Source organism: Anticarsia gemmatalis, chromosome 17 (genome assembly GCF_050436995.1).
Source record: "Anticarsia gemmatalis isolate Benzon Research Colony breed Stoneville strain chromosome 17, ilAntGemm2 primary, whole genome shotgun sequence".
Classification (NCBI taxonomy): domain Eukaryota; kingdom Metazoa; phylum Arthropoda; class Insecta; order Lepidoptera; family Erebidae; genus Anticarsia; species Anticarsia gemmatalis.
This window is the reverse complement of record NC_134761.1, coordinates 3,622,698-3,638,544: the sequence shown is the minus strand read 5'-3', so window position 1 is coordinate 3,638,544 and position 15,847 is coordinate 3,622,698. Positions and strand designations below refer to the sequence as shown.

General features: G+C 32.9%; 1 protein-coding gene across 5 annotated transcripts in view; it reads left to right on the top strand.

Annotated features, from left to right (window-relative positions):
• Aldh-III (Aldehyde dehydrogenase type III) overlaps nucleotides 1–15,847 on the top strand; it is a 47,002-nt gene that overhangs the window by 7,305 nt on the left and 23,850 nt on the right. For 3 of the 5 annotated variants that reach the window (XM_076124761.1, XM_076124762.1, XM_076124760.1), the window contains one exon: nucleotides 15,472–15,512. In XM_076124761.1, the coding sequence (XP_075980876.1) occupies nucleotides 15,472–15,512 (41 nt within the window). Of the gene's footprint in view, nucleotides 1–3,610; nucleotides 3,755–13,089; nucleotides 13,390–15,471; nucleotides 15,513–15,847 lie in introns of those variants that run through there. The other 2 variants (XM_076124763.1, XM_076124764.1) reach the window with 2 other exon arrangements.

Genomic DNA, 15,847 nt, shown 5'->3' with positions numbered 1-15,847 from the left:
CTTGTCTTCGTCTGTCGTCGTCTTGATAACATTATTATAGAGTATTTCTTTAGCAGATTTAAAACTCGTAGCATTGTGTTTTACCGATTATTTTTTAATCGGTGGCACAGTCGTAGTAATCACTATGTGTAACACATCACTAACCCCCGGTTTCTGAGTACATTTAGCGGTAGTTTATCTATTCAATAGCTGTTTTTTTTTTTATCAGTTTAAACGCTATTGAATAGATAAACTACCGCTACATGTACCTCAGAAACCGGGGGTAGGTGGGCGGTACCCGGCCATGAAGTACAAATATTATTTGTATGACATTTTCACGTCAGCAGTACAAAACTTTATGAGCGTGAGCTGTCAAAGGCTGATAATATAATGGACAGAGAATAGTTGTTTATGCACTGTAATGTCTACCTTTAAAATAATATATGATACAATAGTTTTTTTATTTATTTAATCATATAAATAAATTAATGACAGTAATAAGAACGTGGAATAGTTAATTGCTTTAACAATCGTGTGGTAGAATCTCTCGTAACAAGATTCTGAACTGGATATTGAGTATTTCGTGTATTTTTAAATATTCTTGAAGACGAACGACATCGGTAGCCTAGTAAATGGCAATGGGATTGCTGCTTTAAACACTGAACTAGCAGGTGAAAATTTCTCAGACAATTTTCTTTTAACTAGAAGCACAATATTGCTACTAGTTAGAAGAAAATTGTAACTGGCTACCCCTATGGGAAGAAAGCGTGTGTCAATGGTTATGTGTGTATTATTATGCTAAAAATATTTTCGCTAAACATAAAACATGTACATAATGTTATAATAAAACGGGTCTTAAACGCGATTGAAAATTTAAAGATACCCTAATGGCTTACTCGATGTTTTGATCCAATTGTATCGACCGTAGTCTCAGTAGTCTGGCAGTCAGTAACTGCGTTTTAGACCCGTTCTCCCTCTTCCATGCTATGAATTCCATATTATTATAGTAGTGTGATCAGCCTTCCTGATCCTTCTTTTTCACTTTGCTCTATCCTGGACATCGTCTTCGGAAACCTCACACTCACTAATGTCTTTTTGCACTACACGTTTAGCTACAAGTCGCGAGAGTTAAAAATCGTTAATGAAATATTAGGTCGGGGAAAAAGTCTTTTCGCATTATAGTATGTCTTTTTCCCCGACCTAATATTTTCTTTTATAAATAATAATAAAATTTAGCTAGGTATTAGACCTTGATAGATGAAACATCAGCGTCAACAAACAAGCAATCTCAATCCATCTTCCACAACCTCCTGAATTCTATAAATAAACCAATTTCTTTCCAAACTCGAACCCGCGATCTTTCAAATCGTTGAATAGTAAAACCTATTTCCATAATGTAAAACGTGGCAGTTCAAACATTGGACTAGAACTACGTTATTCTAGGCACGATGGATGCCTTTTAAGTTATAAATAAAAGTCACAAATAAAATAGTTTTTTTCATAGCGAGATAATGAAAGAACGTTAGGCATTTTAAGGTAAACTGCGTGTTCGCGTTAATGCCTATAATAAATAATATTATACATAATAAAAGAGCATACATAAGCAAAAGTTAAACCTGGTTATATAGGTACTGGTTACATACAAACAAAAATTTACAACCACTTCATCACAATTAAGAATTTGAAATAATAATATAACTTAACATTTTGAGGAAAACCCAATGGGTTGACCTTTTAAAACCAAAATGTCGAAGAAGAAAATAACAAAATAAACATTCTCTATATTTTACACGTGTAAAACTCGTACATATAATAAAATAAAACATAGTATTGTAATAAAATTGCCTTTTTTCTTAGCAAAGAAAATTAAATCATAAGTTTATTATTAACTAGTCACCAGTTAAAATATAACAAATGTGACCTTTATAATAACCGAAATAGTCTTTTTTTACTTTATTTCTAAAAAAGATTTGATAAATTCTTTGCTTTTTTACTACCTGGGGGGCTATCACGTATCTCAGTTGACACCCATTTGAAAGCCACTATGCTGTCCATTGCTTACTCCCTTAGATGATAGTGATTAATACGTTACGTCAACGCAGCAATGTACTGAATAGTGACCATAGATTTGACGTATACTAGCTGTCAATTGAGATACGTGATAAGCCCGCTGAGTGCCTCAAACGTCAGAAATAAAATAGTATTTGTTTCTGTTTTTGGTAAGCGTTTAACCTAGTATCAATCAATGCCTCGAACTATCTGAAGGTCTTTTACCAAACAGTCTTCAAAATATCCAAAGTTTAACAAATTTATACCCAAAATTATTGTAATAGCGGCAAAATCGTGAATAATCAGAAACCAATGTTACCGTTGCTTAGTGATGGTTATGTAAACAGTATAGGTAACTTCGTGATATATAGTTAAGATCAAGTTCAAAGAACCTTGCCTTCTGTAGTGGGGTGAACAGACTTATTAGCACTACGATATGAACTCGACAATACATTGCTGCTTTATGATAAATAAATTTGATAAATAAATGGACATCGCTCACATCGCATTGCGCACATGAGTTTTCTGCTAAAATTGGCTACAAACCAACTCCGGGCGCATCAGTGCTAATCTGATTAGGAGTCGAAGTGGTAGATCATCATTATCATCTTCAAACTTTGCTTTTGTTATATTTCCACCAAGACTGTGATTTTCTTAAATTACCTAGTCAAAGATGTTTATGTCCAACAGTGAGATTATTAACCTAACTGATAAAAGAAAAGTAGTGAAAAGTTTGGCGGATGGAGGGCCTAATGGATGTTATTTTATTCTACAACTAGCTGACCCGCGCAGCTTCGCTTGCGTCACTTAAAATAATGAGTCATACGCTCCTAATGACTGTACCGTGATGTTATATGGCCTATAGCCTTCCTCGATAACTGAGCTATCTACCACTGAAAGAATTTTTCAAATCCGACCAGTAGTTCCTGAGATTAGCGAGTTCAAACAAACAAACAAACTCTTCAGCTTTATAATATTAGTATAGAAAAGACTACACGGATTTGGAAAATATCTTTCACATGGCTTAGCACTTTTTTTGTTTCGGGACGCGAACGAAATCGCGGACAAAAAATACCAACCCACTAATAGTTTTCATTTATCTATAAAGGACATCATTCGAAATAATGATGATGAATGGATGTAATCGGTGCGTCTGATTTCATAGAAAACAAACGATTATTATAAATTATTATGATATGGGAAATGCTCGAGGGATTAGTAAAAATAGTTTTTGATACTATCTAAATCAGTCCAATCGTAATGTACTGAAAAAAATAATAACAGGAAAACACACTTTCACTTTTTTATTCGTGTTATGAATAAAATATAACCAAACCTATTTGATGATGTGAATGACAATTGCATCAAAATTAAAAAAAAGAACAACTAACCAACTTCTTTTTAAACTGTTCATTCGAAACAATAATCGCACAATCATTAATACTGGCCGCACGTCCTCGATTACCTAAATCGTTAACACCAAACAATTAAAAATCGAATCGTCTGTCAAATTATCTATGGATGTAATTCAATCAGCTATTGGCCGATGGGTTAGTTTAGTAAGGTTTTGGTTTGTATGGTTTAGTAGTCATGAGCCCACCGGCCGGGGAACACGCAGGCGCGAACGAATGCGCAAGCGACGGGCGTGTGTTCGAACATATTGTAAACATTGACTTAAATAAATGTGCTGAAGTGACTGTTGTGAATATGGAAATCAAAGAAGACGGTACTTGTTTTAGTTTTTATTATTAGAACGAGTTTTTCTGTGTGATTTTTTTATAGGGTTTCTATATTCACCATTTCTTACTCGATGTTCATGGACTGGACACTGGATGGTAGGGCATACTAAAAGAGAAAATAGACACCATATCCCAAAGTGGCAACTAATTTAGTCTTTGCATCCGGTTTTCCCAGGTCTGAAACTTAATAAACAGATGAAAATAATAAGATTTTGTTTTGGTCTTAAGATTTCATTTGAATGCAGTTATTATCAATTATTTTAAAGTTGCCTTAACTAAATATAACTATCTATCTATCTAATCAGCCCGTATCCACCTACTGTTGAGTATAGGCCTCCCCCTAAATATAACTACTGGGATAAAACTGTGGTCAATACATTTTGGCGTGTACAGTGTACGTTCCTAACAAAATTATTTGCTCAGAGTTAAATAAATTTCTTGCTGCACTTTACGTAATTTGCACACAATGTTTCTATTTACTATTCAAAATCATTTGAACACAATTGAATTCTCATCATAGACATAAATCACTGTAATATTAATATGTCACCTTCATTCACTTGTTGTCATTTGTCTGTCAATGTGAGGATGACGAACAACACTGCCTGTGTCGAAACTAATAACAGCTTATTATGTGACCACGGGGTAATTACTTAATTAGTGTGTAAGGCAATATCCTGGACACACGTGTTGTACTAGTTTTCATGTACGATAATTACACCATTGACAATAGAGTACTGGCCTATAAAAAGGCAACATGATAAGTTTGTTTTTATTTTTTTCGGAGTCGGCATTTGACAGTTTGTTTTTTTTTAACCTACCTAAAAAGCAATTTATGATCTATGCTTGAGTAAGCATTTCACGACTTCGTTAAAAACATTTATTTGCATTTTCTTTTGTTTTTATTCTTGTGACATGAATCTCAGTTACCAAATTATTATGCACCACAATAACCAATTTCTTTAATCAAAAATCAGCTATAGCATATCCTAGATACCATCGTTACGAGCCAATCAATTCCGAATTTTACCCCATATGAAAAACACATAGATTCATTTATTAAGTCGTATTGCTCAACATAAATGTCAACGCATCGATAAACCAAACGCTTGTTCGATTCAAGCAGGTCCTTTGTTTTCAAACAATGGCGGAACATGGCCAGGACTTTATTGTTCAAATTATTACCAACGCACACACTTCTTACAATGAAATAACTATTAAATTATAAATAAACAGTCCTGTGCGAAAATACATGTTTCTATGGACAAAGTAAACAAGCAAACATTATGAAAATAATACTTAAGAAATTGGTATTATAGAATTAGTCACGCGTGGTCTTAGTAATAGGCTTTTCATTTATTACCTTTGATAGACCAATCAATCATTTTATTAGATTATTTGTAGGCACTCTTACTTGCGTGGGTTTAGTAATAAAACTTAGTTTCTTTGCGAAACAATGTTTTATTATAAGGTTCTTAAATATAAAAGATGATAGATTATTAAACTGCGATTCAAAATAAAATTTTATAACTCATTACGTTGGTAACTTTGTAGCTACAGTATTACATTACAAATATATTCCTTTAACTTAAATACGTATAGTATTATAAACTTAAAATTTTGATATAAATACAGGCACATACATAAGTAGCTTACAATAGCGTATTATTGTAATATTCTTTTCGGCAATTTTTTCTTTTTCGAAATATGGTCATGTTTTTGTCTATACTTCAAAATATGACCATGCAGGGCATAATGACAAATGTTTTAAATGAATATTCACATTGTAACCTCGTCCTAGTAATGAACAAAAGTGTAAAGTAAGAAAAAATGCTAATGACATATTGACAATTATGGCTACCTACATATTTTATGGTGAGGAAGAAAACCTAGGTTTACAATAAACGGTACATTAACATAGAAAATCTTTACTTTTTCTTAGTCACCAATTTATGAGAACTAAAAGTTTCTTTTATTATTTGATTGATGATACAATAATATGAAGTATAAAGAAAAAAGCGAGAGTCAGCGTTCCTAAATATCCGTAAAAATGGTAGCCTCATTTACACTTTTGTAAAGCCGATGAAGTATAAAGTATGTCGGACACACCTCATAACTTGTTGGTCAATGAAATTCATGAAATCTATCATTATTTAGTACACTTAACAGTTAGATCAGTGATAGTAAGGTATTGGAAAAAAATACTAATAGTGTACCTAGACCGTATCGGATTGCTTTCCGTACCCGACATGTTTCTAGCATGGTATGCTACGGGATAGTGGGCAGAGACCTTAACTCGGAAAATACTATTATGATTGATGGTTTTCCCATGTTAAAATTCTGTTAAATTCGCTGTTCAACTGCTAGTAATTAATGTCCTCCTAGCCGATATACAGCTACGGCGGTCAGTTTCATTGAAACTGGCCATCTGTGCAGGACTTTGTTTATAGTGTCTAAGTGTGTGCACAATACACAGGTACACTCTCTATTCCATCACTCTCATAGTCCGGTGGGACGGATAACCGACACGACCAGTGAGAGGTCATGCGCAGGACCGACGGCTTTACGTGCCCTTCGAGGCACGGAGAGCTCGGACGGCTAGTAATTAGTTGATCATGGACGTTTACATTGCGTGTTAATAACTTGACAATGTCAATTCAGCTGTATGTTCACAGAGTTATCTACTTAGTAACTAAGTAGTGGGTATATTTGTTCTTCGACATTAGCATTATACATACTTACATATATCTGAGTAATATCTGCTGTGAGCAAACTTACGCGTGACGTAAAACTTTCGTGTCTCCTAGAATTATCTAGGTTTTCTAAAATATAGTCATTATCTTATTGTGTAAGGATATTGCTCTCGTAGTCCTGTATGTAGCAAGAGTTAGGAAACGGAAACCATCATTCGGTTATCCTGGCACATTACTGCAATGCTTGTAGTCTGCCCTTGATATTGGGGACGGAAATTTCGTTAACCTTTGATTGTTCTTTTACCACCTTTTATTCTCAAACGTGCTGTAAAGACTTGGTGATATGAGTAAGCCTTATATTATTGTCTCACGATTCACAGCATAAATATCGGCTGTCATAATTCCGCTGACAAACACACAACATTTCATAGCTTAAAAAATTAATTGTGTCTCTTCGTTGACAACAAGTGTACGTCAAATTAATGGTCACTATTCAGTTCATTGCTGCCTTGACGTAAAGTGTTAGTCACTATAATCTGAGGGAGAAGACTAGTACCTCCCCGTGTAAATCCCGATCCCTCGGGAACTCCGGAATAAAAATAAAGTAGCCTATGTGTTATTCTGGATCTTCAGCTACCTATATACCAAATTTCATCGTAATCGGTTCAGTAGCATTTGCGTGAAAGAGTAACAAACATCCATACATACATACTCACAAACTCTCGCATTTACAATATTTGTAGGATTATAAGCAGAATCTTTTTATATTTAGAAGATATAAAAAGATTTTTTATTCAACGTACAAACGTATAAAACTAAATCTACTGTGTAATTAAACTTTATTTTTAGCGTACGATTTGTTTAATTATCTATTTATATTTATAGAGCTTTGAATAATTTATAGGCCTCGTCGCTAACTGAGGCTCTTCCGCGAAATAGCGAATACCTACATAATCTAATAACATATTCTAGTAACGTAGAGCGTTTGTCACGTTAAAGAAATGCTAAAGAACTTTGTGTCAACGGAATTTTCATTGAATAGATATTATTTTGTCACTAGTGTATTCGTTTATTGTTTAAAAGATTTCCTACCAAATATTTTTTATTGGTTATTACTGGTTATTACAGGTTTTCAACTAGCAATTTGCCATATGTGTAAAGAGAAGTATACAAACGGAAATGATGGAAATTGGAATCGTCAAAAAGTAAAAAACGTTTATTAGTCGAAATTTCACTGCTTTTAGAGCTTGAAATATCGATCAATCCTCCACTAATATTATAATTCCGAAGGTATATAATTTACTTACTTTATCTTTTACGCTATTGTGGATATACTGCTGAACTAATGTAGAACAATTATTGTCGGACAATAAGTCAGGGACATCATCATTTTACTTCTGTTATTCATTCTATCATAATTAAGCTGTGCTAAGTTAAGCTGTGCATTCGAATATTTGTTAGTCAATCACGCTAAAACTAAGAAATTTGAGTGAAATTTGGTACAAAGATAGTTCTTCTAGATTTACACATATAATACTTTTTACCTCAGGAAATCAAATCACGCAAACGAAGTAAGAGCAGAAGCTAATCCCGCTTAAACAATTTCAAAGTCAAGGCCATCATCAATTTCTCATAATTTCTGCAACAACTTGCGTAGTTACGACATTATCCTCCATCAGCCCCCATCATTGTCAATGTCAAATGAGCATTATTTAACTTTACATAACTCAGTACAAGACTAGTGTTTGAATATGTAGATGTGTGAATTTTCACGTCCGGTCATCAAATAAATGATGAACGATGTCAAAGTGATTATAGCATTATAGGATTTTTTGTATTCATATCATACTCGGGCTTTATAAACGTGCTAACTACGTCATGTCATTTTATCGGACTATTTCGCTCGCACTTACGCATCGTCACTGTCCTTAAATTCATTTGATTATGTCGTAGTTAGTACGTTTGTAATGGAACGAGTATAACATTTTCTTTTTTTTATGCGTTGAGATGTTTCTTTATAATTAGAGGTATAAATGGTTTCATTGCCATAGCTACTTTCCTGTGTGTCATAGCAACACTGTTTACACTCGGAGGATTTGCAAAATATTTTGGACGAGAGCAGTTTAAGGGTTAGGGCTTCAGTTTTCTTCGGAAAAACGAGTGATCTATTGGGTATTCCAGAAAATTACCTTCTAAATGACATTTTGCTTTTACTTCGTCTAAGGTTTTTTAGTATGCCTTTTTTGTGTATTCCAGAATATCAATCCCGCCCTGGACAACTACTTGATTGTTCTGAGTCTGATTTAGAAACTAGGTAATATTCCACCCCGGACAAGTACTTGATTATTCTGAGACTGATTTAGAATCTAGATCATCATCTGAAATTTTTTCACAATATTTGTTCTTAGAAAAAATTTTAAGCATAAAGTTTTTTAAATTAAAATTGAGCTATAAAATTTGACATAGCTCCAACGGAACTCCTATGAGTCAACATTAATAAGTCCAAGATAATGACTGCGTTTTTTTACGAACACGAACTTACTTAATCACATAATAAAATTTACATATTTCTATAAATAAACTCAACGTGGTCATGATTTAAATACTACGTTATAAATAACTTTATGTAACGTAGGCATAGGCGTAATTCTGTTGTGTAGCGGTCGAATTGGTCTCTTTACTACGTCAGCGCCAGAATATCGTGAGTTCAGTGCCTCGATTCTCTACTACTATCGACTACCGACAACCGAACTGTCATCGAGAAATTTTGTATGAAAATCTGATCAGCGCCTCTGACGGGTGTCGTAGGAAATATTTTGGCAGTACATTCTAAATGTCAAAATATCGATAGCTAGCCGGTTGTCGGTAGTCGATAGTGGTACAGAATCGAGGTACAGTTCCAACCTTCCATCTCGGGTCAAAAATTAATTTTGTTCCATAAATAGATATTTCGGGTCTAGCTGAAATTATTGTCTGTTATGTGTATGTTTATAAAGTCCCCGCGACGTAAAGAACCTTAACTAATCTTATATGAAACAATTCAATGACTTTTCTTGTTTTAAGAGTATTCATTTATATTAGTTAACTTATATAACTTGAAAATATATTTCACGAATTTATTCGGTAAATACCTTAAAAATAACGCAGTTATTTTCCTTATTACCAAAAGTCCGTTTTAATGGTTAAAGAGTGGATGACTTTGAAACATGGCCTTTGTCGTCGCCATAAGATAACGGCAACCGGGCTACATAAAATATTATGAGTTCGAGATTGAACCATGCGGTTGAAATATTAAGTCTATTAGCATAAATATTACGTGTCGAAGTTATTCGAATAACAGTTACCTATAATATAATTAATACGATGACTAAAATTATCGCAAAGTAATTTTTTGCTTTTGTATTTTTTCTAGAAGCCTTGTTGTTGGCATAGCTATAAATAGTAGTCTCACTTTTCAGTAGCCCTTCAAGAGGCGGACAAACAGCAAAGCCTTTGCTAATGGGTCCTACTAACCTTATTTTGAAAAAACTTTTTAAGTACAATTTCTTTACGCCTTTTTTCCTTAACTTTTTAAGACAGTAACAAGCAGTTTCACGTCCAAGATTCTTGGTCGTTTCACTGCCTGTTAGAAGATCTTTCAGAGTTGACTAATTGGTCTTTTTAGCCTTTTGGCTTTATATTTCAAGTTCTCGTAGAGCTAGAGTACCCAATGCAACCCACTATTCTGATTCTTAGCCGATATCAACTTGATTTCAAGACCGTTTTAGACGGGAAATTCGTTCATTGGTATGTAAACAACTTTACAACAAAGAAATAGACAATGGGATATTTGTCAAATAGCTAAGCTGTTTTAACGTTAAATTTCTTTGTTACGACAGTGATAGCCCTACACGCAGAATGGATAAACACACACATTTTATGACTCGTAAATAGATGTGGAGATATTTGAAAGGAGTCCACAATTGTAAAAAACTTTTTTAAAATATCTATTTCCTATTTTTTGTATTTTACCCCAATTACAGATGAGTCAGCAATTCAGAAGACAGTGTAATTTTGTATTTTGTTAAATGTATATTAATAACAAAACTATAAATTTTTCATGAATGCCATGAACAATAATCGCAAAAGCACATTTAAGCCGACATAATTGTCTCTAAGGTGGGAACCACCACTTGGTAACAGATAACCATAATGAAATATATATTCCTTCATAATAATTGCATGAATGACATGCAACTAGCAGTAAATTATAGAAAATTGACTTTATCACCTATAATCAGACTCAATTCACATTGATGATGAACATGGAAAATTACTGAAGAACAATGTATATGTCTCTTATTGGCTGAATAGATTATGAACTTATAATAAAAATTACCTACTAAATTCCACTCTTAACAATGCCCTGCTGGGCAAGGGTCTACTTCCAAAAGAGGAAAGAGATAGGCCTCGAGTCTCGCTGGCCTAGTCTGGCTTGGAGACTTCGTATTCTTTCAAGAACTGTGTTAAAGAACTTTCGTTACAGATAATGTCATTTTTCGTTAACCTAGGTACCTATACTCTTAAAATCATTGGTGTGTTGTTTTAGATTTCATATCTCGACATCTAGCGCAACGCGAATGCCTATATCTCTTAGTGCTAGTAGCAAAAATACGATCAATATAGGTTTCACGCGTCGTCCTAGAAGAAAAGCCAAGAAAAACCTATTCAATATTTAACGGTTAACATATTCTAGGAGTTTCCTAGGCAAATCGATAAGACCTCAACAAAGTAGTTATTAAAAATAAACATAGTTCCGTGCAAGTTCTTGTTTTACAAACTAATATAGAATTATATTGACGGCTGACAGCTCTGATACTAGGTATTTACGCAAAGTTGGAAAACACATTCAGTATTCATGTGACATGTTGGAAGTTAGAAGCTTTATTTATTGTTACATTGTGAAAGGCGTGGCAGATCAGGAATAGAGGCGAGACTTTACTAATTAACGTTCACAATGTTTTGAACAATACAAAAGATAAATTATATGTAACGATTTTTGACTCTGCTAGCAAGGGTTTACTCCTAGATAATGGAAATGAGCACGCGATTAGTCACAGGCCACCACACTGGTAAATGCGGTTTGGGGACTGCGTCCCTATAAGATCTGTTTTTAAAGAACGCTCACGGGTGCAAGTTTCATCACGATGTTTTCCCCATTTCTTAGAAGTGGCTCCCTCATTGCATAAAAAATTATGTATATTTTTATCTATTTCTGTATGTTATAAGATCGGCTCATCATTTTCGATGACCTACATACGTACATACAAAAATCATGCCTTCTTCCTATAGTAGTAGGTAGAGACCAGATGAGAACGCACATCACGATCCTTTCAAACTTCCCTTGCGTCACTCACATTCACACATTTTTTTCATACAGGACATTATATATTATTATGCACGAGTAAATGTAATTATTTCATCGTAATAAACGTTAATATTTGTCCGGAACTTAAAGTTTAAGTTGGACAGTAAACAAAGGTGTCCTTGAGCTTGAAATGTTAATTTATTCATAGCTACTAATCAGAATAGTAGGCCGATAATATAATAAGTTACGCAATATCCATGATGGGTGTAAATATGTATTCCTACCTCGCATAAAAATGTATTTAATTTTATTGTAGTTGATACCCACTAAGTAAATAAAGATAAATAACGTTTGCAGTGCCTTTCTTGCGAAGATAGCTCTTTGCCTGCCTCAAAAACATAGAATTGTTTAATAATATCTGACAATAAGGCTTGTTAAATCGGCTTTACCTAGTGAAAATAATGTTTATTTTGGCAAAGAAAATTATGAAAATATATCTATGGTGTCTAGCCATGCATTTGGAACAATTTGCAATCCAATAAGTCCTTTTAAAATGTAATAGTTTTTATTTTCAGACATTTAACTATCCGGACATGTCTTGTTTATGTTATTTGAATGCAATAAGCGTCGTCGGTGTGTTCAATCTGCGGTAGATCTATATAATTAATTCATGTCATGGACCCTATAAAACGATTATTTCGACAGTACCAATTTTGCTTACATAACAGACCTACTAGTTACAAGCCGATGAAAATCGCTGACCTAGTCGCCCTTTGTTAGCAATAAGATTGATGTTTAACACGCTCTTATTATTTTTAAGTGTAATAAATTGCGAATAACAACGGAGCAAATTAATTGTTAAAATTAATCCTCCGATATGAACATAATGATAACTAATCTTATTTAATTTTAAATGCGTACAATCCAGGTTGAACGAACCTTCGTTGTATCAGTTGTATAATTCTTTCTAAAACTTGTGGGATACTAAAGTTCAAAATAAATCTTCGTACTAATTTTAAACACATTTTGTAATATAATTTTAGTTTTGTACGAACGTAATTCGTCATTAAATATACTAAATAATATTTTTTGTTTATTGCGACATCTAGCGTTGAAATGTTGGACTAGAATGAGATTAAAAATGGTCATACACCAAGTAGTTATCGTATTGACCGCGAATTCAATTTGGCGCTAGTGTAACAACCATTCATTCGTTTTACGTCATACCTCAATGTCATTCAATATTAACCCGTGTCAATTTTGACATTTCTTCATTCACTTAATTCAGTTGTCAAACAGCTGATGAAGTTCAGCTACGCATTGCACGTAGCAAACAATTAATTTTCTTCAAATTGCTTCTAAAGTTATAATAATATAGATAGATATAATCCGACCGACATCGGCGTTGGTAGTGTCGTGTGTATCGCTAGCGGGATTATAGAAGGATAATTGATATATTATCGCGTAATTACATGTAATCAGCGATACTTCGTGTGAAAACAAATTGGTAGCACTTTGAACTTGTCCAGATTGTGTTTTCTTGTGTTTTAAATTACCTTAAAATCTTACAAGATGACGATGGGTGAGTTTTTTGCGTACCATTATTAATTATTAAAAAAAATATTGTCTGTATTAGTAGTAGTAATAGCTAGTAGCATGTTTGCTTTATTTGGTAACCGGTTTTATTATGTAAACGTATTAGTTATTACCAAATAGAGACTTTCTTGTGGTAAAGAAACGATGAAGTAATAGCTGAGCGCTAACATAGTATTTGCCTTTTCACGGAATTAGGCTAATATTTGTTTTATATACCTACCTACTTACTTTTATGCATGTGATATTAAATTTTGTGTCTTTTTCGTAAAAATGTTTGAGTTAAATTGTTTAGACTATGTGTTAGTATAAAGTTTAACAAAGAATTGCATTATTGATTCTTAAATTAAGATTATATCATGTAATATTTTGAATAATTAACATCAAATAAATTTATGTTAAATAAAACAGTTTTTTTTGTCATTTGACATGTAAAAGAGAATAAATTAAAATAGGATTTATATTGAAAATAATACAAGCGTAATTATTTGACTATACATACACTATAAACTATTATATTTATTTTCTTACAATTTCTCTTAAGTAAAATTTGTCTACATAAAACTTTTCTATATGAGAGTGACTTGCTAGAAATAGAAAAATACTTAGCTTCGTAACTCTATTTTCCTTAACATATTGTAGTTTGCCCTGTGACTATGTAAATTGTAGATATATACTTGCATAAATTAAGCTATGCATGACTGTATCCACTACTGTGTGCAGTATTTGAATACATTTCATGATTGCTGGAGTTTACCACCTTAGAAGTATAGTTCTAATTTTGAAAGAGGTTTGACCACAGGCCGGGTTTACGGCATACCTTATTACATGAGGCTAACATCGTTAATAGTCATAGTCATTTCAAGTCATTAATAAGTTACAAATTGTACAAAAAGTATTTTGAGTACATAATTAAGAAAGTAATTTATTACCTTAACTTTTTAATAAATAAAATAGCTAATGAAAATGTATAAATTTTCGTTATTACGCACAGGAATAAAGTTATGCTTTAGGAGTGTCATTTAAAGAAAAAAACAAGTAATCTCAGAATTTTTGCCACCGTAAACCAGTTTTAAACAAATAAGAAAAAGAACTGCCTAAAAACCTGTTGTTTATTACGCTTAACTCATGGATATGTAAATGGGCTTTAAAAATATATTTTAAGCATTGTATGAACTATGTAATGTGTTAAATAATTTTTAAGATGCATGAGATAGTGTGAATTTATAGTTAGATTTACAAATATTTATTGTGTGGGAATCTCTAACTACAGTCGAGATTATTACATAGCTGTAGCTCGAATCACTATAACTATCGGCTATCGACAAAGATATCTTAGAAAGAAAACAATGAAATAGGAGGAATTGTGTATGAAACTCTGATCAAGGCCATAAGACACCAGAGGATCATTTTTTTTTAGTACACTTTGAATATCAAAATAGTACCGTCTGCAAAAAATCGCTCTACTGCGTCAATCTTCATGAATTAACTTGCTTAAACGTAATTGAGGGATAAAAAGTACAAGGCGTAATTAATTTTAAGTAAAATCGTACTTATTACTGCATTTTTTTATAAATTTCTTAATACAAAAGGTGAAATACGTGTTAAAAAAAATTAATTTCCAATCAATACATCAATCTTTTATTATTATTTTTACAGTAAAGAGGTATTCCACAGGGTCCTATTCTGGGTCCTTAAAAGTTGTTTAGCTTACATAAAGCTTTACGAGAGAAAAAATCACATGACAACTGCATGCAACATTTATCACTTTCCTTGCGTCCAACGCTTGCCACGCAAAAACCAGTCTAATTTCTAAAGTAAAAGTCCTAATATCGCACAAATAGACACATTGGCATTGGAAACTTCCGTAACACAGTGTCATTGACCTCGTGATGCATATTCATACATAATTTACAAAGTACTATTAAGCTATTACAATAACAAAGCTGGTCTGCAACCGCGCTTTCAAATGTTTATTGAAAGAATCGAAAGTCTGCTTCTTCCATACGTTTTAAATTGAATTTCAGCGATGAATAATAAGTTCGTTGTATAATGTATTCTTTTGTTACAGGTATAACGAAATTGAATAACAAATCGAGTGGCATAGCTGAGGTGAGTTGTTTTTAATATGTTTATATGCAAATAACCTTTACTTTATCATTATTGAAAATTATAAACCTTACCACGAATAAAACCAATATGTACGTACAACGTAGGTATCTGTCCCACGCGACTGATTTTGCAACCTTTGGTTAACCTGCTTATTAAGCTTTTTTAAACTTGTTTTTTATTCGTCCTTAACATAAATACTTAATACCTAAATGCAATGCAGAGAACAGAGGATGATAGGCAAGTGTGTATAAGTAAATAGGTACATCAACGAAATCAAGTTTATATCAGGGAATATTTATGGTCTGACCAGGAAAGTACCCTTAATTAGTCACTTA